The 24,758-nt window shown below is 57.3% G+C and overlaps 1 protein-coding gene across 2 annotated transcripts in view; it reads left to right on the forward strand.

Moving 5' to 3' along the window:
* Nucleotides 1-1,950: 1,950 nt before the first annotated feature.
* The window catches only part of USP48 (ubiquitin specific peptidase 48), a 38,158-nt gene continuing 15,350 nt past the window's right edge, over nucleotides 1,951-24,758 (forward strand). Inside the window, exons 1-11 of one of the 2 annotated variants that reach the window (XM_069742134.1) lie at nucleotides 1,951-2,171; nucleotides 4,458-4,578; nucleotides 5,068-5,224; nucleotides 5,411-5,538; nucleotides 8,305-8,429; nucleotides 9,394-9,502; nucleotides 9,582-9,715; nucleotides 13,086-13,168; nucleotides 13,577-13,756; nucleotides 14,042-14,170; nucleotides 24,130-24,279. In XM_069742134.1, coding sequence (XP_069598235.1) covers nucleotides 2,038-2,171; nucleotides 4,458-4,578; nucleotides 5,068-5,224; nucleotides 5,411-5,538; nucleotides 8,305-8,429; nucleotides 9,394-9,502; nucleotides 9,582-9,715; nucleotides 13,086-13,168; nucleotides 13,577-13,756; nucleotides 14,042-14,170; nucleotides 24,130-24,279 — 1,450 coding nt within the window. In that variant the 5' untranslated portion in view covers nucleotides 1,951-2,037. The remainder of the gene's footprint in view (nucleotides 2,172-4,457; nucleotides 4,579-5,067; nucleotides 5,225-5,410; nucleotides 5,539-8,304; nucleotides 8,430-9,393; nucleotides 9,503-9,581; nucleotides 9,716-13,085; nucleotides 13,169-13,576; nucleotides 13,757-14,041; nucleotides 14,171-24,129; nucleotides 24,280-24,758) is intronic. The other variant, XM_069742135.1, reaches the window with a different exon arrangement.

Here is a 24,758-nt window from a genome sequence, read left to right on the forward strand (position 1 = left end):
CTCCTCTATCCCCGACCTCCTCTATCCCCGGCCTCCTCTATCCCCGGCCTCTCCTCCTCTATCCCCGGCCTCTCCTCCTCTATCCCCGGCCTCCTTTATCCCCGGCCTCTCCTCCTCCTCTATCCCCGGCCTCCTCTATCCCCGGCCTCTCCTCCTCCTCTATCCCCGGCCTCTCCTCCTCCTCTATCCCCGGCCTCCTCTATCCCCGGCCTCCTCTATCCCCGGCCTCTCCTCCTCCTCCTCTATCCCCGGCCTCTCCTCCTCCTCTATCCCCGACCTCCTCTATCCCCGGCCTCCTCTATCCCCGGCCTCTCCTCCTCCTCTATCCCCGGCCTCTCCTCCTCTATCCCCGGCCTCCTCTATCCCCGACCTCTCCTCCTCTATCCCCGGCCTCCTTTATCCCCGGCCTCTCCTCCTCCTCTATCCCCGGCCTCCTCTCCTCCTCCTCTATCCCCGGCCTCTCCTCCTCCTCTATCCCCGGCCTCCTCTCCTCCTCCTCTATCCCCGGCCTCCTCTATCCCCGGCCTCCTCTCCTCCTCCTCTATCCCCGGCCTCCTCTATCCCCGGCCTCTCCTCCTCCTCTATCCCCGGCCTCCTCTCCTCCTCCTCTATCCCCGGCCTCCTTTATCCCCGACCTCTCCTCCTCCTCTATCACCGGCCTCCTCTATCCCCGGCCTCTCCTCCTCCTCTATCCCCGGCCTCCTCTCCTCCTCCTCTATCCCGGCCTCCTCTATCCCCGACCTCTCCTCCTCTATCCCCGGCCTCTCCTCCTCCTCTATCCCCGACCTCCTCTATCCCCGGCCTCCTCTATCCCCGGCCTCTCCTCCTCTATCCCCGGCCTCTCCTCCTCCTCTATCCCCGACCTCCTCTATCCCCGGCCTCTCCTCCTCCTCTATCCCCGGCCTCTCCTCCTCTATCCCCGGCCTCCTCTATCCCCGACCTCTCCTCCTCTATCCCCGGCCTCCTTTATCCCCGGCCTCTCCTCCTCCTCTATCCCCGGCCTCCTCTCCTCCTCCTCTATCCCCGGCCTCCTCTATCCCCGGCCTCTCCTCCTCCTCTATCCCCGACCTCCTCTATCCCCGGCCTCTCCTCCTCCTCTATCCCCGGCCTCTCCTCCTCTATCCCCGGCCTCCTCTATCCCCGACCTCTCCTCCTCTATCCCCGGCCTCCTTTATCCCCGGCCTCTCCTCCTCCTCTATCCCCGGCCTCCTCTCCTCCTCCTCTATCCCCGGCCTCCTCTATCCCCGGCCTCTCCTCCTCCTCTATCCCCGGCCTCCTCTCCTCCTCCTCTATCCCCGGCCTCCTCTATCCCCGGCCTCCTCTCCTCCTCCTCTATCCCCGGCCTCCTCTATCCCCGGCCTCTCCTCCTCCTCTATCCCCGGCCTCCTCTCCTCCTCCTCTATCCCCGGCCTCCTTTATCCCCGACCTCTCCTCCTCCTCTATCACCGGCCTCCTCTATCCCCGGCCTCTCCTCCTCCTCTAGCCCCGGCCTCCTCTCCTCCTCCTCTATCCCGGCCTCCTCTATCCCCGGCCTCCTCTATCCCCGGCCTCTCCTCCTCCTCTATCCCCGGCCTCCTCTCCTCCTCCTCTATCCCCGGCCTCTCCTCCTCCTCTATCCCCGGCCTCCTCTCCTCCTCCTCTATCCCCGACCTCTCCTCCTCCTCTATCCCCGGCCTCCTCTATCCCCGGCCTCTCCTCCTCCTCTATCCCCGGCCTCCTCTCCTCCTCCTCTATCCCCGGCCTCTCCTCCTCCTCTATCCCCGGCCTCCTCTCCTCCTCCTCTATCCCCGGCCTCTCCTCCTCCTCTATCCCCGGCCTCCTCTCCTCCTCCTCTATCCCCGGCCTCTCCTCCTCCTCTATCCCCGGCCTCTCCTCCTCCTCTTTGGCGTCGCTCTGCCGACGTCACTGGGTGGGCGGGGTCAGTAAATCCCGCGCTCGCAGCTGATTGGATGCACGCCGCTGCGTCATCACGTCGCCGCACGCCCTGCCAGTGACGTGTGTTGTGTGGAGCGCGGCCTGTGCTGTGCTCTCTGTATCATGGCTCCGCGGCTGCAGCTGGAGAAGGCGGCCTGGCGCTGGGCGGAGAGTGTCCGGCCGGAGGAGGTCACCGTGGAGCACATCGAGACGGCCTACCGCGTCCTGCTGGAGCCGTGCGTGCGGGGACTGTGCCGGTAACTGCCGCGGAACACCGACCCTCAGACCGGGACCCCCCCCCTGCAACCGGCGCTGCCTCCCGGGACCCCCCCCCCCCCTCCAACCGGCGCTGCCTCCCGGGACCCCCCCTCTCCAACCGGCGCTGCCTCCCGGGACCCCCCCCCCCCCCCCCCCCCTCCAACCGGCGCTGCCTCCCGGGACCCCCCCTCTCCAACCGGCGCTGCCTCCCGGGACCCCCCCTCTCCAACCGGCGCTGCCTCCCGGGACCCCCCCTCTACAACCGGCGCTGCCTCCCGGGACCCCCCCTCTCCAACCGGCGCTGCCTCCCGGGACCCCCCCCCCCCCCCCCCCCCTCCAACCGGCGCTGCCTCCCGGGACCCCCCCTCTACAACCGGCGCTGCCTCCCGGGACCCCCCCTCTACAACCGGCGCTGCCTCCCGGGACCCCCCCTCTACAACCGGCGCTGCCTCCCGGGACCCCCCCTCTACAACCGACGCTGCCTCCCGGGACCCCCCCCCCTCTACAACCGGCGCTGCCCCCGGGACCCCCCCTCTCCAACCGGCGCTGCCTCCCGGGACCCCCCCTCTACAACCGGCGCTGCCTCCCGGGACCCCCCCCCTCTACAACCGGCGCTGCCCCCCGGGACCCCCCCTCTCCAACCGGCGCTGCCTCCCGGGACCCCCCCTCTCCAACCGGCGCTGCCTCCCGGGACCCCCCCTCTCCAACCGGCGCTGCCTCCCGGGACCCCCCCTCTCCAACCGGCGCTGCCTCCCGGGACCCCCCCTCTCCAACCGGCGCTGCCTCCCGGGACCCCCCCTCTACAACCGGCGCTGCCTCCCGGGACCCCCCCTCTACAACCGGCACTGCCTCCCGGGACCCCCCCCCCTCTCCAACCGGCGCTGCCTCCCGGGACCCCCCCTCTCCAACCGGCGCTGCCTCCCGGGACCCCCCCTCTCCAACCGGCGCTGCCTCCCGGGACCCCCCCTCTCCAACCGGCGCTGCCTCCCGGGACCCCCCCTCTCCAACCGGCGCTGCCTCCCGGGACCCCCCCTCTCCAACCGGCGCTGCCTCCCGGGACCCCCCCTCTCCAACCGGCGCTGCCTCCCGGGACCCCCCCTCTCCAACCGGCGCTGCCTCCCGGGACCCCCCCCTCTACAACCGGCGCTGCCTCCCGGGACCCCCCCCTCTACAACCGGCGCTGCCTCCCGGGACCCCCCCTCTACAACCGGCGCTGCCTCCCGGGACCCCCCCCTCTCCAACCGGCGCTGCCTCCCGGGACCCCCCCTCTCCAACCGGCGCTGCCTCCCGGGACCCCCCCCTCTACAACCGGCGCTGCCTCCCGGGACCCCCCCTCTGCAACCGGCGCTGCCTCCCGGGACCCTCCCTGCAACCGGCGCTGCCCCCCGGGACCCCCCCTCTACAACCGGCGCTGCCTCCCGGGACCCCCCCCCCTCTACAACTGGCGCTGCCTCCCGGGACCCCACTCTACAACCGACACTGCCTCCCGGGACCCCCCCCTCTACAACCGGTGCTGCCTCCCGGGACCCCCCCCCTCTACAACCGGTGCTGCCTCCCGGGACCCCCCCTCTACAACCGGCGCTGCCTCCCGGGACCCCCCCTCTGCAACCGGCGCTGCCTCCCGGGACCCCCCCCTCTGCAACCGGCGCTGCCTCCAGGGACCCCCCCTCTACCACCGGCGCTGCCTCCAGGGACCCCCCCTCTACCACCGGCGCTGCCTCCCGGGACCCCCCCTCTACAACCGGCGCTGCCTCCCGGGACATCCCCCCCCCTGCAACTTCGGGGGTGTCCGGGGGGGGCTGCCGTGGGGAGTGTCGGCGGCCCTCGCCATCCTCAGGCTTACCGTCAGCAGTGATTGGGCAGAGCGCCGGCTTATCAGTATGAGCCGCCATCTAAGCCCGAAAAATCCCTGCTCTATTAACCCCTTCACCCCCTGTTCTCTCCTCCATGCCAGTGGCAGACGCCACATTAATCATGTGACGTCAGATTGGGGGGAGCGCGGCCTTATGGGGTCAGCGGACACAGATGTCACCAGTAACACGATTTCCATGGGACCCGGATTCCCAGACCTACATGTGCTGGTGGATCCACTGAGAAGCTGGTTACCTGCAGGGTCCCCGTATGTGACGGCCCCCCAGATCCCTGCCGGGAATGGCGTCCGGAGCCAGTGCAGGAGCTCAGTGCTGTCAGTCACAGAGGCCGGCGCCCAGTCTGGACGTCAGTCTGTGCGGACGCTCCCTGTAATCACACACTTCTGCCTGTTCACTGCTGGTTTTGTTTTCCAGGAGGAACTGTAAAGGAAATCCAAACTGCCTGGTGGGGGTGGGCGAGCACGTGTGGCTGGGGGAGATCGACGAGAGCAGCTTCCATAACATTGACGACCCCAACTGTGAGCGGCGGAAGAAGGTCAGTCCCGTCCTCCAGAGTGAGTGCTCTCGCCGTCCGTCTGTCCCCGCCTCTTCCCCTCGCCGCCTCTTCCCGTCCCCTCTCCGCAGGCCGCCTCTTCCCCTCGCCGCCTCTTCCCCTCGCCGCCTCTTCCCCTCGCCGCCTCTTCCCCTCGCCGCCTCTTCCCCTCGCCGCCTCTTCCCCTCGCCTCCTCTTCCCCTCGCCGCCTCTTCCCCTCGCCTCCTCTTCCCCTCGCCGCCTCTTCCCCTCGCCGCCTCTTCCCCTCGCCGCCTCTTCCCCTCGCCGCCTCTTCCCCCTCGCCGCCTCTTCCCCTCGCCGCCTCTTCCCCTCGCCGCCTCTTCCCCTCGCCGCCTCTTCCCCTCGCCGCCTCTTCCCCTCGCCTCCTCTTCCCCTCGCCTCCTCTTCCCCTCGCCGCCTCTTCCCCTCGCCGCCTCTTCCCCTCGCCGCCTCTTCCCCTCGCCGCCTCACCTGTTCACTCTTCCTCCCCAGAACACCTTTGTCGGGCTGACCAATCTAGGGGCCACATGTTACGTGAACACGTTTGTGCAGGTCTGGTTCCTGAACATGGAGCTGCGGCGAGCGCTCTACCTGTACGAGGACGCCTCCAGCATGGAGAGGGTGGAGACGTGCATCCAGGAGGACAAAGGTCGGGGGGCGCTCACTTGTTTCTGGGGGGGGGGTAACTTTTCTGTGATGAAAGTAAAATAAAGAAGAGCGATGATTTCTCCAGACTCCGGACACTTCACATGTCTGCAGGAGGATTATGTACTGGGAGCACTGGGGAGACGGCGGAGACAGGAGGGAGGTGACGATGTCTTGTGTTTCCCCCCAGAGTACGAGCCGCAGACCATCTGTGAGCACCTGCAGTACCTCTTCGCTCTGCTCCACAACAGTAACAGGCGGTACATCGACCCATCGGGGTTCATCCGGGCACTGGGGCTCGACACGGGGCAGCAGCAGGTGAGGACGGGGGTTAGTGACGCCCTGACGTGGGGGGACGGAGACCCCGGAGCCTGCTGTGCACCAGCTACCAAGGATGATCCTCGTAGGAGGCTGGCACGTTCTCCCCAGAGACTAGACATAATACAGCCGCCCGCACACCACCCAGGGAGCCACACCTGCACCAGTTACACCATGGAGCTGAGTTACATCCTGTATTATACCCCAGAGCTGCACTCACTATTCTGCTGGTGCAGTCACTGTGTACATACATTACATTACTGATCCTGAGTTACATCCTGTATTATACTCCAGAGCTGCACTCACTATTCTGCTGGTGCAGTCACTGTGTACATACATTACATTACTGATCCTGAGTTACATCCTGTATTATACTCCAGAGCTGCACTCACTATTCTGCTGGTGCAGTCACTGTGTACATACATTACATTACTGATCCTAAGTTACATCCTGTATTATACCCCAGAGCTGCACTCACTATTCTGCTGGTGCAGTCACTGTGTACATACATTACTGATCCTGAGTTACATCCTGTATTATACCCCAGAGCTGCACTCACTATTCTGCTGGTGCAGTCACTGTGTACATACATCACATTACTGATCCTGAGTTACATCCTGTATTATACTCCAGAGCTGCACTCACTATTCTGCTGGTGCAATCACTGTGTACATACATCACATTACTGATCCTGAGTTACATCCTGTATTATACTCCAGAGCTGCACTCACTATTCTGCTGGTGCAGTCACTGTGTACATACGTTACATTGCTGATCCTGAGTTACCTCCTGTATTATACTCCTGAGCTGCACTCACTATTCTGCTGGTGCAGTCACTGTGTACATACATTACTGATCCTGAGTTACCTCCTGTATTATACTCCAGAGCTGCACTCACTATTCTGCTGGTGCAGTCACTGTGTACATACATTACTGATCCTGAGTTACCTCCTGTATTATACTCCAGAGCTGCACTCACTATTCTGCTGGTGCAGTCACTGTGTACATACATTACATTACTGATCCTGAGTTACCTCCTGTATTATACTCCAGAGCTGCACTCACTATTCTGCTGGTGCAGTCACTGTGTACATACATTACTGATCCTGAGTTACCTCCTGTATTATACTCCAGAGCTGCACTCACTATTCTGCTGGTGCAGTCACTGTGTACATACATTACATTACTGATCCTGAGTTACCTCCTGTATTATACTCCAGAGCTGCACTCACTATTCTGCTGGTGCAGTCACTGTGTACATACATTACATTACTGATCCTGAGTTACATCCTGTATTATACTCCAGAGCTGCACTCACTATTCTGCTGGTGCAATCACTGTGCGCACACATTACTGATCCTGAGTTACATCCTGTATTATACTCCAGAGCTGCACTCACTATTCTGCTGGTGCAGTCACTGTGTACATACATTACATTACTGATCCTGAGTTACATCCTGTATTATACCCCAGAGCTGCACTCACTATTCTGCTGGTGCAGTCACTGTGTACATACATTACATTACTGATCCTGAGTTACCTCCTGTATTATACTCCAGAGCTGCGCTCACTATTCTGCTGGTGCAGTCACTGTGTACATACATTACATTACTGATCCTGAGTTACATCCTGTATTAGACTCCAGAGCTGCACTCACTATTCTGCTGGTGCAGTCACTGTGTACATACATTACACTACTGATCCTGAGTTACCTCCTGTATTATACTCCAGAGCTGCACTCACTATTCTGCTGGTGCAGTCACTGTGTACATACATTACTGATCCTGAGTTACATCCTGTATTATACTCCAGAGCTGCACTCACTATTCTGCTGGTGCAGTCACTGTGTACATACATTACTGATCCTGAGTTACATCCTGTATTATACTCCAGAGCTGCACTCACTATTCTGCTGGTGCAGTCACTGTGTGCATACATTACATTACTGATCCTGAGTTACATCCTGTATTATACTCCAGATCTGCACTCACTATTCTGCTGGTGCAGTCACTGTGTACATACATTACATTACTGATCCTGAGTTACACCCTGTATTATACTCCAGAGCTGCACTCACTATTCTGCTGGTGCAGTCACTGTGTACATACATTACATTACTGATCCTGAGTTACCTCCTGTATTATACCCCAGAGCTGCACTCACTATTCTGCTGGTGCAGTCACTGTGTACATACATTACATTACTGATCCTGAGTTACCTCCTGTATTATACTCCAGAGCTGCACTCACTATTCTGCTGGTGCAGTCACTGTGTACATACATTACATTACTGATCCTGAGTTACCTCCTGTATTATACTCCAGAGCTGCACTCACTATTCTGCTGGTGCAGTCACTGTGTACATACATTACATTACTGATCCTGAGTTACATCCTGTATTATACTCCAGAGCTGCACTCACTATTCTGCTGGTGCAGTCACTGTGTACATACATTACATTACTGATCCTGAGTTACATCCTGTATTATACTCCAGAGCTGCACTCACTATTCTGCTGGTGCAGTCACTGTGTGCATACATTACATTACTGATCCTGAGTTACATCCTGTATTATACTCCAGAGCTGCACTCACTATTCTGCTGGTGCAGTCACTGTGTACACACATTACATTACTGATCCTGAGTTACATCCTGTATTATACTCCAGAGCTGCACTCACTATTCTGCTGGTGCAGTCAGTGTGCATACATTACATCCTGTATTATTACCCCCTGCTGTTGCTGATGTCACCCTCTTCTTCCCTCAGGACGCTCAGGAGTTCTCGAAGCTTTTCATGTCGCTGCTGGAGGAGAAGTTATCGGGACAGAAGGACCCGTATGTGCGGGACATCATCCAGCGCCAGTTTTGTGGACAGTACGCCTACGTGACCGTGTGAGTGCCAGCTCTGTGTGCTCTGCGCTGTGCTCTGCGTCATCCCCCCCGCTGTATAGGTGCTGTAGTGAAATATGTATAGGTATGGATGTGTGACTGGCAGTAACTTAACATCTGTCCTGAGACTGCAGGGGTCACAGCATATGGTATCCTGAGCAATCAGTCTACTGTCTCCAATCTCGCCAGTGGTCTTGCTAAGAAACAGGAAGGGGAAACATTTCACAACTTCTGGCTCTTTGAAGATAGACGTCAATTACAGCCGGACACTATCTGTGAGAAACTTAGAGAGAATTTAAGAGGAAATAATATATTCAATGGGGGCGCGGCCATGTTCCAGTTACAAACCAGCAATTATAATATTAACCTGAGAGGCTGGTCTAGAAATCTGACCTCCAGAGTAACTCTATAAATTAGGCTTGAACGCATGCAAAGTTGTTCACAGATTGAGGGGCAGCCGAGCTGATGTGTTCCAGTCCATAGTCATCCCCCCTCCGGGAGCAGAAAGCAGACTACAAAGTTAGCTATTTCTGCAAGTTTCTCCTGTTTATTTTTATACTGTTTTGCATACCTGTATGTCTTTTTATCATATTTTTATACCTTTTCTTATTGTAAGCATTGAAACTTTTTGTATTAAAGTATAAAACTTTAACAAGTTGAACCTTGAATGTTCTAACAAATTCATAGCCTAAGGTGTGTGAGCCTTTTGAGTGATAGACATTATTATTTCCGGGACTCATCGCCCGTGTGTTCAGTGAGTGGTGGCAGCGTGTATGAGCGGGTGTGTGATTTATGCTCCCATTACAGCATAGGACAGAGGTTGAATGTTGGACTGAGAGTGGGGAGATAGATTAACCCTTGCCGGCACAACCCAAGTCACGTGTGAGAGCAGATATGTGACAGGTGTGGTCAGTGTTGTCCTCCCGCTGTGTAGGTGCGGACCCCTGACCTCTCCCCCCTCCTGTAGTTGCAGCCGCTGCGGTCGGGAGTCTCGCCTGCTCTCCATGTTTTATGAGCTGGAGCTGAATATCCAGGGGCACAAGCAGCTGACGGACTGCGTCACCGAGTTCTTAAAGGTACGGTCATGACGTGTGCGCTGGTGTGTGGCCCCTGCGCGGCCCCTCAGGGAACTCACCCCACTGTGTCTTCTGACAGGAGGAGCGGCTGGAAGGCGACAATCGCTACTTCTGCGAGGGCTGCCAGAGTAAGCAGAATGCCACGCGGAGGATCCGGCTGCTGCGCCTGCCGCCCACGCTCAACCTGCAGCTCATGCGCTTCGTCTTTGACAGGTACGTGGATGGCGACCACCCCCCGAGCCGTGCGCTGTCGTCCCCCCTGGCCCGTGGACTGATGTCCCCTCCTGGCCCGTGCACTGACATGCCCTCTCCCCAAGCCGTGCGCTGATGTCCTCTCCCCCTGAGCCGTGCACTGTTGTCCCCTCCTGGCCTGTGCGCTGACGTCCCCTCTCCCCCGAGCCGTGCGCTGACGTCCCCTCTCCCCCGAGCCGTGCACTGTCGTCCCCTCCTGGCCTGTGCGCTGACGTCCCCTCTCCCCCGAGCCGTGCGCTGACGTCCCCTCTCCCCCGAGCCGTGCGCTGACGTCCCCTCTCCCCCGAGCCGTGCGCTGACGTGCCCTCTCCCCCGAGCCGTGCGCTGACGTGCCCTCTCCCCCGAGCCGTGCGCTGACGTGCCCTCTCCCCCGAGCCGTGCGCTGACGTGCCCTCTCCCCCGAGCCGTGCGCTGACGTGCCCTCTCCCCCGAGCCGTGCGCTGACGTGCCCTCTCCCCCGAGCCGTGCGCTGACGTGCCCTCTCCCCCGAGCCGTGCGCTGACGTGCCCTCTCCCCCGAGCCGTGCGCTGACGTGCCCTCTCCCCCGAGCCGTGCGCTGACGTGCCCTCTCCCCCGAGCCGTGCGCTGACGTGCCCTCTCCCCCGAGCCGTGCGCTGACGTGCCCTCTCCCCCGAGCCGTGCGCTGACGTGCCCTCTCCCCCGAGCCGTGCGCTGACGTGCCCTCTCCCCCGAGCCGTGCGCTGACGTGCCCTCTCCCCCGAGCCGTGCGCTGACGTGCCCTCTCCCCCGAGCCGTGCGCTGACGTGCCCTCTCCCCCGAGCCGTGCGCTGACGTGCCCTCTCCCCCGAGCCGTGCGCTGACGTGCCCTCTCCCCCGAGCCGTGCGCTGACGTGCCCTCTCCCCCGAGCCGTGCGCTGACGTGCCCTCTCCCCCGAGCCGTGCGCTGACGTGCCCTCTCCCCCGAGCCGTGCGCTGACGTGCCCTCTCCCCCGAGCCGTGCGCTGACGTGCCCTCTCCCCCGAGCCGTGCGCTGACGTGCCCTCTCCCCCGAGCCGTGCGCTGACGTGCCCTCTCCCCCGAGCCGTGCGCTGACGTGCCCTCTCCCCCGAGCCGTGCGCTGACGTGCCCTCTCCCCCGAGCCGTGCGCTGACGTGCCCTCTCCCCCGAGCCGTGCGCTGACGTGCCCTCTCCCCCGAGCCGTGCGCTGACGTGCCCTCTCCCCCGAGCCGTGCGCTGACGTGCCCTCTCCCCCGAGCCGTGCGCTGACGTGCCCTCTCCCCCGAGCCGTGCGCTGACGTGCCCTCTCCCCCGAGCCGTGCGCTGACGTGCCCTCTCCCCCGAGCCGTGCGCTGACGTGCCCTCTCCCCCGAGCCGTGCGCTGACGTGCCCTCTCCCCCGAGCCGTGCGCTGACGTGCCCTCTCCCCCGAGCCGTGCGCTGACGTGCCCTCTCCCCCGAGCCGTGCGCTGACGTGCCCTCTCCCCCGAGCCGTGCGCTGACGTGCCCTCTCCCCCGAGCCGTGCGCTGACGTGCCCTCTCCCCCGAGCCGTGCGCTGACGTGCCCTCTCCCCCGAGCCGTGCGCTGACGTGCCCTCTCCCCCGAGCCGTGCGCTGACGTGCCCTCTCCCCCGAGCCGTGCGCTGACGTGCCCTCTCCCCCGAGCCGTGCGCTGACGTGCCCTCTCCCCCGAGCCGTGCGCTGACGTGCCCTCTCCCCCGAGCCGTGCGCTGACGTGCCCTCTCCCCCGAGCCGTGCGCTGACGTGCCCTCTCCCCCGAGCCGTGCGCTGACGTGCCCTCTCCCCCGAGCCGTGCGCTGACGTGCCCTCTCCCCCGAGCCGTGCGCTGACGTGCCCTCTCCCCCGAGCCGTGCGCTGACGTGCCCTCTCCCCCGAGCCGTGCGCTGACGTGCCCTCTCCCCCGAGCCGTGCGCTGACGTGCCCTCTCCCCCGAGCCGTGCGCTGACGTGCCCTCTCCCCCGAGCCGTGCGCTGACGTGCCCTCTCCCCCGAGCCGTGCGCTGACGTGCCCTCTCCCCCGAGCCGTGCGCTGACGTGCCCTCTCCCCCGAGCCGTGCGCTGACGTGCCCTCTCCCCCGAGCCGTGCGCTGACGTGCCCTCTCCCCCGAGCCGTGCGCTGACGTGCCCTCTCCCCCGAGCCGTGCGCTGACGTGCCCTCTCCCCCGAGCCGTGCGCTGACGTGCCCTCTCCCCCGAGCCGTGCGCTGACGTGCCCTCTCCCCCGAGCCGTGCGCTGACGTGCCCTCTCCCCCGAGCCGTGCGCTGACGTGCCCTCTCCCCCGAGCCGTGCGCTGACGTGCCCTCTCCCCCGAGCCGTGCGCTGACGTGCCCTCTCCCCCGAGCCGTGCGCTGACGTGCCCTCTCCCCCGAGCCGTGCGCTGACGTGCCCTCTCCCCCGAGCCGTGCGCTGACGTGCCCTCTCCCCCGAGCCGTGCGCTGACGTGCCCTCTCCCCCGAGCCGTGCGCTGACGTGCCCTCTCCCCCGAGCCGTGCGCTGACGTGCCCTCTCCCCCGAGCCGTGCGCTGACGTGCCCTCTCCCCCGAGCCGTGCGCTGACGTGCCCTCTCCCCCGAGCCGTGCGCTGACGTGCCCTCTCCCCCGAGCCGTGCGCTGACGTGCCCTCTCCCCCGAGCCGTGCGCTGACGTGCCCTCTCCCCCGAGCCGTGCGCTGACGTGCCCTCTCCCCCGAGCCGTGCGCTGACGTGCCCTCTCCCCCGAGCCGTGCGCTGACGTGCCCTCTCCCCCGAGCCGTGCGCTGACGTGCCCTCTCCCCCGAGCCGTGCGCTGACGTGCCCTCTCCCCCGAGCCGTGCGCTGACGTGCCCTCTCCCCCGAGCCGTGCGCTGACGTGCCCTCTCCCCCGAGCCGTGCGCTGACGTGCCCTCTCCCCCGAGCCGTGCGCTGACGTGCCCTCTCCCCCGAGCCGTGCGCTGACGTGCCCTCTCCCCCGAGCCGTGCGCTGACGTGCCCTCTCCCCCGAGCCGTGCGCTGACGTGCCCTCTCCCCCGAGCCGTGCGCTGACGTGCCCTCTCCCCCGAGCCGTGCGCTGACGTGCCCTCTCCCCCGAGCCGTGCGCTGACGTGCCCTCTCCCCCGAGCCGTGCGCTGACGTGCCCTCTCCCCCGAGCCGTGCGCTGACGTGCCCTCTCCCCCGAGCCGTGCGCTGACGTGCCCTCTCCCCCGAGCCGTGCGCTGACGTGCCCTCTCCCCCGAGCCGTGCGCTGACGTGCCCTCTCCCCCGAGCCGTGCGCTGACGTGCCCTCTCCCCCGAGCCGTGCGCTGACGTGCCCTCTCCCCCGAGCCGTGCGCTCCCCTCATGCTGTGCAGTTTGTCTGATGATGACTTTACTGTCTGCAGGCAAACGGGTCACAAGAAGAAGCTCAACACGTACATCGGATTTGGCGAAACCCTGGAAATGGATCCGTTCATGGATCAGACAGGTGAGTCATAGTGGAGGCTAAACAGCCCACACTGACTGCTCCAGTACAGTGAGCGCAGCTCCGGAGTGTAATGTATGTACACAGTGACTGCACCAGCAGAATAGTGAGTGCAGCTCTGGGGTATAATACTGCATGTGTATACATACTTGTCGCTGGTTCTGTGAACTTTCTGCGCTGTGTGCTGGTGTTCATGTTGTGTGCATTGCTGGCGGTCCGGTGGGTCGGATGTTGGTCCGTTCGGCTGGCGGTGCGGTGGGTCGGCTGGCGGTTCGTTGGGTCGGCTGGTGGTCCGGTGGGTCGGATGGTGGTCCGTTCGGCTGGCGGTGCGGTGGGTCGGCTGGCGGTGCGGTGGGTCGGCTGGCGGTCCGGTGGGCGTCCTGTTTTCTGACGGCTGTCGTCTTCCCCCAGGCAGTACCTGTGTATATGAGCTGAGCGCCGTCCTCATCCACCGGGGGGTGAGCGCCTACTCTGGACACTACATCGCCCACGTGAAGGACCCGCACACCTCGGAGTGGTACAAGTTTAATGATGAGGAGATAGAGAAGATGGAGGTGAAGAAGCTGCAGCTGGGGATAGAGGAGGACCTAGGTAACGGCTCTCGGCCAGGTCTGTCTTGTGCGGACGTTGTACATGTACACCGCAGTGCTGTCTCAGGATGTCCTGAAATCCTCTGTGCTCCTGGCAGCCCTGCTCCCCTATGGCCATTGTCAGCATCGCCTTTTGTGTGACTCTTTCCTCCGGCGCTGTGCACTGATGACGGTGGAGCCTCGGCCTCCGCGCCATTGCTGCAGTAGCACACGTGTCGCTGGTGTGATGGGGGCTTTTGCCATAAGATGTAATGATCGGTTGTCTCTTTTCTCTCCCCCTTGATAGCGGAGCCATCAAAATCGGCAACACGGAAACCCAAGTGTGCGAAGGGCTTCCACTGCTCGCGGAACGCCTACATGCTGGTGTATAGGCTGAAGGCGGAGAAGCTGCAGGACGTGGACTGTGAGGTTCCAGGTGAGCGCCACTCCGTCAGCACCACCACCTCGGGGCGGACGCCTGCCCTGCCCGCTCTGTCCCCGGACGCCTGCCCTGCCCGCTCTGTCCCCGGACGCCTGCCCTGCCCGCTCTGTCCCCGGACGCCTGCCCTGCCCGCTCTGTCCCCGGACGCCTGCCCTGCCCGCTGACTAGTCTCTTCACTGTACCCTTAGTTATGACTTTACACACGGGATGCGTCTCTGTCCATCTGAGAAGAGGTCGGCACAAGTTCTTACTCGTAGGTTTGCATCTTGGGAAGCTGCCTGTAGTCTACAGGGGCCTTGTGTCTCGTAGACGTCTTGGTGGGGCGTCCCACGTAGTTGAGCGCACAGGTCAGACAGGCTTGGATGTGTTCGGCTGCAGTGACGCTGATCCCAGGAGCATACCTATGGCGGTGGACGAGGTCGGTGGTGGCAGTCTTTGGTGGGTATTGGGGAGGGTGACTTGAGCCATTGTGGGATACAGACCCTGGGGAAGGCAACCTCTGTCCCCCCATGTCATGGTCCTTCTGGTGACGGCACAGCTCCCTTATCTTGCCATCTGGCAAATTCTTCTGAACACCAGCCTGTTGTAGCTTCAGGAGAAGGTTGTAGGTCTCAGGTGGGTCTGCGGCGGAGGCCATTTGTGCAGCTCGCACTCTGGCAGGGTGGTCTCTTGCTTGCGGCCAGGCTTTTGTCTTTTTAGCTGTGGTTGTTCTTTGGATGACCTTTGAGTTTAGCGATGGCAATCTTCTCGGGTTAGAGCAGGGCCTCATCAGGCTTTGGACGGAGTTATCGTTCTTGATGGGCTTCTCTGCGGCCCTACCTTGCTCAGTCTGACCCTTAGTGGACAGATGACCCATCTTCTGTCTCTTACCACAGGATGACATGACTGGAGAGAAACCAGCAGGGACGCTTACCTTTCACTATGGATTTTTCCCTGTCTCTCCATGCCTGACTTGTATATTATCAGATAAAAGCAGTGTGCCCCTACGTCTAGGTGTCGGACCATATGGGAGGCTGCTGCCGACAGTCGCCAACATCTGCTCCGCCGGCTACAATCGCACCCCACGTACAGATGACCAGGGACGTGCCCAGTCCACACTCCCGTACAACATGGGAGTTCAGCACCGCACACACGGTGGTCTCGGGTTCTCGGTAACGGTGGACCCACGTACTATGGACTGATCACGCGAGCCGGCACTCGCCCGATACACACCGGGGCCAAGACGGAGGGACAAGCTCAGGCAGTGTAACAGTAAGGCTATGTTCACACTTTGTGGATTTTGCTGCGGATCCACAGCGGATTTGACCGCTGCGGATCCGCAGCAGTTTCCCATGAGTTTAGAGTACAATGTAAACCTATGGGAAACAAAAAACGCAGTGCACATGCTGCGGAAAAAAACGCGCGGAAACGCAGCGGATTACATTCCGCAGCATGTCACTTCTTTTCTGCGGATTTTCACCTGCTCCAATAGGAAACTGCAGATGAAAATCCGCAGAAGAAACCGCAGTAAAAACCACGATAAATCCGCAGTAAAAACCGCGACGGGTTTTCACTGCGGATTTTGGAATTCTGCTGCGGAAAAATCCGCAGTGGAATCTGCAAAGTGTGAACTTAGCCTAAAGCTTCTGGCCTTTGCGATAGTTGTCCGTCCGTCTAGACGTGGCAGTAAAAGTTCTTCAGATTAGCAGGTCCTTGTTTGTAGCGCCAGGTTGTGTCAGCAACAGGAAGTTGGGACATTCGGAAACCGTGTGCCGGTTGCGAAGTAAATTGCGTTGTAAAGCCCGAATACGTGCACGGAGAGAACCGCGCCGACACATCAGGACACAGCTCTGGTTATTACTTTATCGCTCACTCTTTATAGAGGTGCAGTGGCGTGTAAAAGTCTGTGCACCCCGGGTCAAAGATGAGATGATGTAAAAGGCCTAAAGTTACACACGACACATTTACTTTGTATCTTGGGCAATAAAATATTGTATTTTCATCTTTCCAGGTCGTCCACATGACAGCACCACAGGAGGTTGCTCTTCATATCCTTGATAGGGACAGGAACACAGAAGAGGTTAAATAGCCCCTCCCAACCTCCACCCCTCAGTGTTTTTCCTGTCCCTATCAGGGACAGACGCAGGAGAGAGTTCTCCAGAAGATTAGGTTTTCTCTTTACCTGATCCGAGGTCAGGTCTTGGAGCAGGAGCTCCGGAGTGCGGTCCATCCTCCTGGAGGGGGCTCTGGCCGTGAGAGTCTGGCGACTCCTGAAGTCGCACGATACCGCTGGAGGTCCCTCTGCGACTAGGTCGAGCTGTCTGCTCCCATGCGCTGCCTCATCCCCTCATCAAAGGGGGCGCTGAGGCAGCGGCTGCGGCGGCGGTGTCCGGCGCTCCCTCAGGCTCCACGTGCGGCCGGTGCTGGCATCGCTCCCCTAACGTCCGGCGCTCCAGCCGGGGGTGACAACTTCCGGGGGGCGTGGCCGGATTCCAGGGGTCGGCGGCGCCGGTTGTTTCCGGGGAGCCTGGGAGCTGCAGGGGGAGATCAGAAGATTCACTAGACAACAGGATGTGGTTACCCAGCAGGGTAAAGCAGTCCCTCTCATGGTGGATCAACATAAAAAACCTCAAAAGAGGAAAACCATGGAAAATATCTCCATGCATAAATATAACCACCGATGCAAGCTCAAGGGGCTGGGGAGCCCACATAGAAGATCGATACCTTCAGGGGACATGGCCACCATTGATACGCGACAGTTCCTCCAACTACAGGGAACTCAGAGCGGTCTGGGAAGCACTAAAAAGGTGCCAACACGAGCTTCAGGGACACCACATCCGAGTCTTCTCAGACAACTCGACCACGGTAGCTTTTCTCCTACATCAAGGAGGACCAAGGCACCGTCCACTTCAGGCACTAGCAGAAGAAATATTCTCCTGGGCGGAAAATACCGTAAAGTCCATCACGGCAGTACACCTAAAAGGTTCACAGAACCAAATAGCGGACTTTCTCAGCAGAGAGAAGGTACAGCCGTCAGAATGGTCTCTAAACGAAGAAATCTTTACTCAGTTAATCCAACAGTGGGGCACCCCACAAATAGATTTATTCGCCTCAAGGAGCAATACAAAAACGAAAGAATTCTTTTCGCTAAATCCAAGAGACAATCCAACTGGCATAGATGCATTGGCTCAACATTGGGACATGGAACTCGCATACGCGTTCCCGCCACTAGCCCTAATTCCCAGAGTTCTGAGGAAAATCCAGGAAAGTCTAGCGGTAGTGATCCTAATAGTGCCATATTGGCCCAAGAGGAGCTGGTTTCCTCTGCTGAAGTGGATGGCGGTGGAGGACCCAGTGTTTCTACCACTGAGACGGGATCTTCTAATACAGGGACCATTGGTCCATCAAAATCTAAAGATGCTACAACTCTCAGCATGGATCTTGAAAGGGAGATCTTGAGATCAAAAGGACTGTCGGAGTCAGTCATCTCAACTATGGAAAAAAAGCAGAAAGCCGGTGACCTCGACTATATACCAGAAGATTTGGAAGAAATTTTGTGCACAGACCAATACTCCAATATCCATTCTCCAACAACCAGATATTCCTCAAATACTAAATTTTCTCCAAACAGGTTTTGATATGGGCTTGAGGCCTAGTACGCTAAAGGTACAAATCTCAGCTTTAACTGCCTTTTATGATTATCCACTAGCGAATCATCCCTGGATAATGAGATTCATCAAAGCTACACAACATCTTAGACCAACAATACGAAGCTCAGTACCCTCATGGAACCTCACTTTGGTGCTAAATGAGCTACGGAAAGCTCCGTACGAGCCACTTGATCAGGCAGACTTAAAATCTGTGACATTCAAGACTGTTTTCCTCGTCGCAATAACGACAGCAAGGCGAAATTCAAGCCCTGTCCATAACAGATCCATACTTAAAGATACAGGAAGATTGCATCGTTTTAAAGTTGGATCCTTCATTTCTTCCAAAAGTTGTGACGGACTTTCACAGAAACCAGGAAATAGTTTTGCCTACGTTCTGCCAGAACTACAATAACGAAAAAGAACGTTCTCTTCATTCCCTGGATGTTAAGAGAACAGTATTGCAGTATCTAAAACTTACAGACAGCTGGAGAATTGACTCAAATCTCTTTATCCAGATGTCTGGGAAAAATAGAGGCAAAAAAGCCTCAAAAGCGACTCTGGCTAGATGGATCAAATCTACCATTTGCGCTGCGTATATTTCAGCCGGTGAATCTCCTCCAGATCACCTAAAAGCCCACTCACTGAGAGCAGTATCTGCTTCATGGGCAGAGAGTGCGGGTGCATCCATGGATCAAATTTGCCGGGCGGCAACTTGGTCTAGCTCAAATACCTTTTGCAAACACTACAAGCTGGACGTTCTGTCAAAACAACAGACTGGCTTTGGGAGAAAAGTCCTCCAAGCTGTAATCCCGCCCTAATAGGAGTTATTTGGTATTTCTCCTGTGGTGCTGTCATGTGGACGACCTGGAAACTAGGAGTTAGTCATACCGGTAATGGTATTTCCAGGAGTCCATCATGACAGCACCCATTATTTGCCCCCCCTTGAACTCTTGTCTGATATGTGATATGAACATGTAGAGAGGAAGTTCAATAAAATTGTGTTGTATCCATCCTGATGTGGTACTTTGTAAAATCACTGAGGGGTGGAGGTTGGGAGGGGCTATTTAACCTCTTCTGTGTTCCTGTCCCTATCAAGGATATGAAGAGCAACCTCCTGTGGTGCTGTCATGATGGACTCCTGGAAATACCATTACCGGTATGACTAACTCCTAGTTTTACATTTTAAATATTACAAAAAGGGAAATGGGTCAATGCAAAAGTTTTGGCACCCTTTGAGATTTGTGCGCTCGGATAACTTTGAGCAAGGATTCCGCCCTTAATTAGCCTGTTAGGGTTGTGGCTCGTTCACTATCATTAGGAGAGGCCCAGTGATGCAAATTTCCAGCTTTATAAAAACCCAGCCGCCTCTAACCTTGCGCCAAAAACCAGCAGCCAAGGGGTCTTCTCAGCCGCTGCCGAGCACTCGGGGAATGGTGGAGGCCACAAAGCAGGAGAAGGCCGTATGTAAGAAGTGCTTTCAAAACGCCTTTTCCAGAAATGGCCATTACCGCACATAGGATTGCCGGAGAGGCAAATCACAGAATTTCAGGAAAAGAACATCCCGCCAACTATTAAGCATGGCGGTGCATCGATCGGGCTTTGCGGTCATGTTGCCGGCAAGGGCAAGGGGAACATTTTACAGGTAGAGGAAAGAATGGATTCAATGACCTTTCATCAAATTCTTGATGCAAACATAAAACCATCTGTAAAAAAAGCTGAAGGTGAAAAGAGGAAGAGGATGGCTGCTACAAATGGGTAATGATCCTAAACACAAGGCAAAATCCACAGATGACATCAGAAGGTGCAAGCTGAAGGTTTTACAATGGCCCTCACAGTCCCCTGATCTGATCATCATTGATAATCTGTGACAAGACCTCAAAATAGCAGAGAATGTATGACGCCCCAGGAATCTCACAGATCGGGAGGAATTCTCCAAGGAAGAATGGAGGAAAATCCCTCCAACAAGAACTGAGTATTCTGTCGACAAAAAGCGTTTACAAGCTGTGATACTTACTGTCACGGATCCCTTCTCCGTGGTTTAACTAATTCATCACGTGCCTGCTCTCAGCACGTGACTTGGGGTTGTGCCTGCAAGGGTTAATCTATCTCCCCTCTCTGTCCAGCATCCAACCTCTGCCCTATGGTGTAATGGGAGCATAAATCACACACCGACCCAGGCCACACACCCGCTCATACGCACTGCCACCACTCACCGAATACACGGGCGATGAGTCCCAGAAATGTTACTACTACTATATATCACTCATAAGGATCATACAGTTTAAGGCTATGGATTCTTTTAGAACATTCAAGGTTCAACTTGTTAAAGTTTTATGCTTTAATACAAAAAAAGATTCAGTGTTTACATTAAGAAAAAGGAATAAAAAATACATACAACTTATGCAAAACAGTATAAATTAGGAGAAAACTTACAGAAACGTCTAACTTTGTAGTCTGCTTTCTGCTCCCTGAGGGGGGGGGAGGTGAATATGGAATTGGTGGAACACATCAGCTTCCCAGGCTGCCCTCACATGTGAACACGATTCTATGTATACAGGCCTAATTTATAGCTTTACTCTGGAGGTCAGATTTCTAGACCAGACCCTCAGGTTAATATAATAATTGCTTGGTTTTGATTGGACCATGGCCGCACCCCCCAATGTATATATTATTTGCTCTGAGATTCCGTGTAAAAGTTTTCACAAATAGTGTCAGGCTGTAATTGACATCTCTCTTCCAAGAGCTAGAAGGTGTCAAATGTTTCCCTTTTTCTTGGTTCCCAGCGCAAACCCCTGGCGAGAGTAGAGACAGTAGTCTGCCTTCTCAGGATGTGTATGCTGTGACCTTTGTGAGGCCTGCAGTTTCAGGACAGATGTTCAACTACTGCTAGTTACACATATAACCCTAGACATATGTCTCTACACACATCTCTATATATATATATATATATATATATATATATATATATATATATATATATATAATCACCACACTTACAAAAGGGGGCACAACTAGGTGCACAGACTTGTGCATCGGCCCGTTTTGCTTTTTGTAACTTTTACAATGTAAAAGATGATTATATATAGCTATAGCGCTCTGGCAAAAATGAAGAGACCACTGCAAAATGTTCAGTTTCTCTGATTTTCCTCTTTATATTTTTCAGTAAAATGTAAATTGCTCTTTTATTCTATAAGCTGCTGACCACATGTCTCTGAAGTTCCAAGCAATAAACTTTGTATTTATTTTATGAGAATGAGAAATTGTAAAAAAACAAAATATGCATTGTAGACCTCAAATAATGCAAAAAACCAAATACATAATCATTTAGAAACAGCACTAATGTTTTACCTCCGGAAGAGTTCAGAAATCAATATTGTGTGGAATTACCATGATTGTTAATCCCGGCTTTCCTGCGTCTTGGCATGCTCTTCACCAGTTTCACATGGCTCCTGGTACAATAATGTCAGCCGTTCTTCTGTGTGACGGCTTGTGACCATCCATCTTCCTCTTTATTGCATATTATATATTGTCCTAAAATACAAAGTAAATGTGTCGTCTGTAACTTCAGACCTTTTAGATCATGCAATCTTCAACTTGCTTCTGTTCACAATTACAGGAACTTTGACCAGGGGTGCACAGACTTTCACATGCCGCTGTTTACTGGATATACATTGTAGCAATATATTTGGCTCAGCGTCTCTACATATGTGCCAGCATGAGCATCCATCCGACTATAATTAATATCTACACCCACCTTTTGGGGTCCGGCTGCTGCTCTCACTTCTTTACTCTCACTTTCCTCTGTTACCTTTAAATCCCATTAGACAAATCCTGACACCCCTTATCTCAAACAGTCACGGTACGTTCCCACACTCAGGAATTGCTGCGGTTTTCACATTGTGTATTTATGCAGCGTCCCAACCACAGCGGCCTGATGTTACAGTACAGTGGTGGGATACTACACTGATCCGTCACCTCGACTGCGGGACGTACATTTACCCTGACTACACTCATCCGTCACCTCCACCACTGCTGATGGCCGCGGGACGTACATTTACCTTGACTACACTGATCCGTCACCTCCACCACTGTTCACAGGCACGGGACGTACATTTACCCTGACTACACTGATCCATCACCTCCACCACTGTTCACATGCACGGGACGTACATTTACCCTGACTACACTGATCCATCACCTCCACCACTGCTGATGGCCGCGGGACGTACATTTACCCTGACTAGACTGATCCGTCACCTCCACCACTGCTGATGGCCGCGGGATGCACATTTACCCTGACTACACTGATCCATCACCTCCACCACTGCTGATGGCCGCGGGATGCACATTTACCCTGACTACACTGATCCATCACCTCCACCACTGCTGATGGCCGCGGGATGCACATTTACCCTGACTACACTGATCCATCACCTCCACCACTGCTGATGGCCGCGGGATGCACATTTACCCTGACAACACTGATCCGTCACCTCCACCACTGTTCACAGGCACGGGACGTACATTTACCCTGACTACACTGATCCGTCACCTCCACCACTGTTCACAGGCAAGGGACCTACATTTACCCTGACTACACTGATCCGTCACCTCCACCACTGCTGATGGCCGCGGGACGTACATTTACCCTGACTACACTGATCCGTCACCTCCACCACTGTTCACAGGCAAGGGACCTACATTTACCCTGACTACACTGATCCGTCATCTCCACCACTGCTGATGGCCGCGGGACGTACATTTAACCTGACTACACTGATCCGTCACCTCCACCACTGCTGATGGCCGCGGGACGTACATTTAACCTGACTACACTGATCCGTCACCTCCACCACTGTTCACAGGCACGGGACGTACATTTACCCTGACTACACTGATCCATCACCTCCACCACTGCTGATGGCCGCGGGATGCACATTTACCCTGACTACACTGATCCATCACCTCCACCACTGCTGATGGCCGCGGGATGCACATTTACCCTGACAACACTGATCCGTCACCTCCACCACTGTTCACAGGCACGGGACCTACATTTACCCTGACTACACTGATCCATCACCTCCACCACTGCTGATGGCCGCGGGACGTACATTTACCCTGACTACACTGATCCGTCACCTCCACCACTGCTGATGGCCGCGGGACGTACATTTACCCTGACTACACTGATCAGTCACCTCCACCACTGCTGATGGACGCGGGGCGGATATTTACCCTGACAACACTGATCCGTCACCTCCACCACTGCTGATGGCCGCGGGATGCACATTTACCCTGACAACACTGATCCGTCACCTCCACCACTGCTGATGGCCGCGGGACGTACATTTACCCTGACTACACTGATCAGTCACCTCCACCACTGCTGATGGCCGCGGGACGTACATTTACCCTGACTACACTGATCCGTCACCTCCACCACTGCTGATGGCCGCGGGACGTACATTTACCCTGACTACACTGATCCGTCACCTCCACCACTGCTGATGGCCGCGGGACGTACATTTACCCTGACTACACTGATCAGTCACCTCCACCACTGCTGATGGACGCGGGGCGGATATTTACCCTGACAACACTGATCCGTCACCTGCACCACTGCTGATGAACGCGCGGCGGACATTTACCCTGACAACACTGATCCGTCACCTCCACCACTGCTGATGGAGGCGGGACGGACATTTACCCTGACTACACTGATCCGTCACCTCCACCACTGCTCACGGCCGCGGGACGTACATTTACCCTGACTACACTGATCAGTCACCTCCACCACTGCTGATGGACGCGGGGCGGATATTTACCCTGACAACACTGATCCGTCACCTGCACCACTGCTGATGAACGCGCGGCGGACATTTACCCTGACAACACTGATCAGTCACCTCCACCACTGCTGATGGACGCGGGACGGACATTTACCCTGACTACACTGATCCGTCACCTCCACCACTGCTCACGGCCGCGGGACGTACATTTACCCTGACTACACTGATCAGTCACCTCCACCACTGCTGATGGACGCGGGGCGGATATTTACCCTGACAACACTGATCCGTCACCTGCACCACTGCTGATGAACGCGCGGCGGACATTTACCCTGACAACACTGATCCGTCACCTCCACCACTGCTGATGGAGGCGGGACGGACATTTACCCTGACTACATTGATCCGTGACCTCCACCACTGCTGATGAACACGGGGCGGACATTTACCCTAACACTTCTGTGCTACTCATGCATAGGGAGAGGACGCAGATTAACGCCTGTTGTTTCCACCTGTCTGTCCCGTCTTGTAGGTTTCCTCCAGAAATTGGTGGAGCTGGATAACTGCAAGTTTGAGGAGTGGTGCGTAGAAATGTCCGAAATGCGGAAAGAGAGTGTGGACAAGGGAAAAGCCAAACATGAAGAGGTGAAGGAGCTGTACCAGAGGTTACCTGCAGGAGCTGGTCTGTAAGACATTTTATTACTTCCATAGCTGTGTGATTGTACTGATGCGGGGGGTCCGGGGCTCTCCTGACTTCATATGCTGCCAGTTCATTATCAGATTGGTGGGGACCCCTCTGTGGCCAGATGGACGGACACTGTGTCCGGATCCCCTCTGTGTGTAGAAGGCCGGATGGATGGACGCGGCCTCCGGACGCCCTCTGTGTGTGGAAGGCTGGATGGACGGACACTGTCTCCGTTCCCCCTGTGTGTGTGGAAGGCTGGATGGACGGACACGGTCTCCGGACCCCCTGTGTGTGGAAGTCTGGATGGATGGACACTGTCTCCGTTCCCCCTGTGTGTGTGGAAGGCTGGATGGACGGACACGGTCTCCGGACCCCTCTGTGTGTGGAACGCTGAATGGATGGACATGGTGTCTGGACCCCCTGTGTGTGTGGAAGGCTGGATGGACGGACACCTTCTCCAGACCCCCTCTGTGTGT

Source organism: Ranitomeya imitator, chromosome 10, assembly GCF_032444005.1.
Source record: "Ranitomeya imitator isolate aRanImi1 chromosome 10, aRanImi1.pri, whole genome shotgun sequence".
Taxonomy (NCBI): Eukaryota; Metazoa; Chordata; class Amphibia; order Anura; family Dendrobatidae; genus Ranitomeya; species Ranitomeya imitator.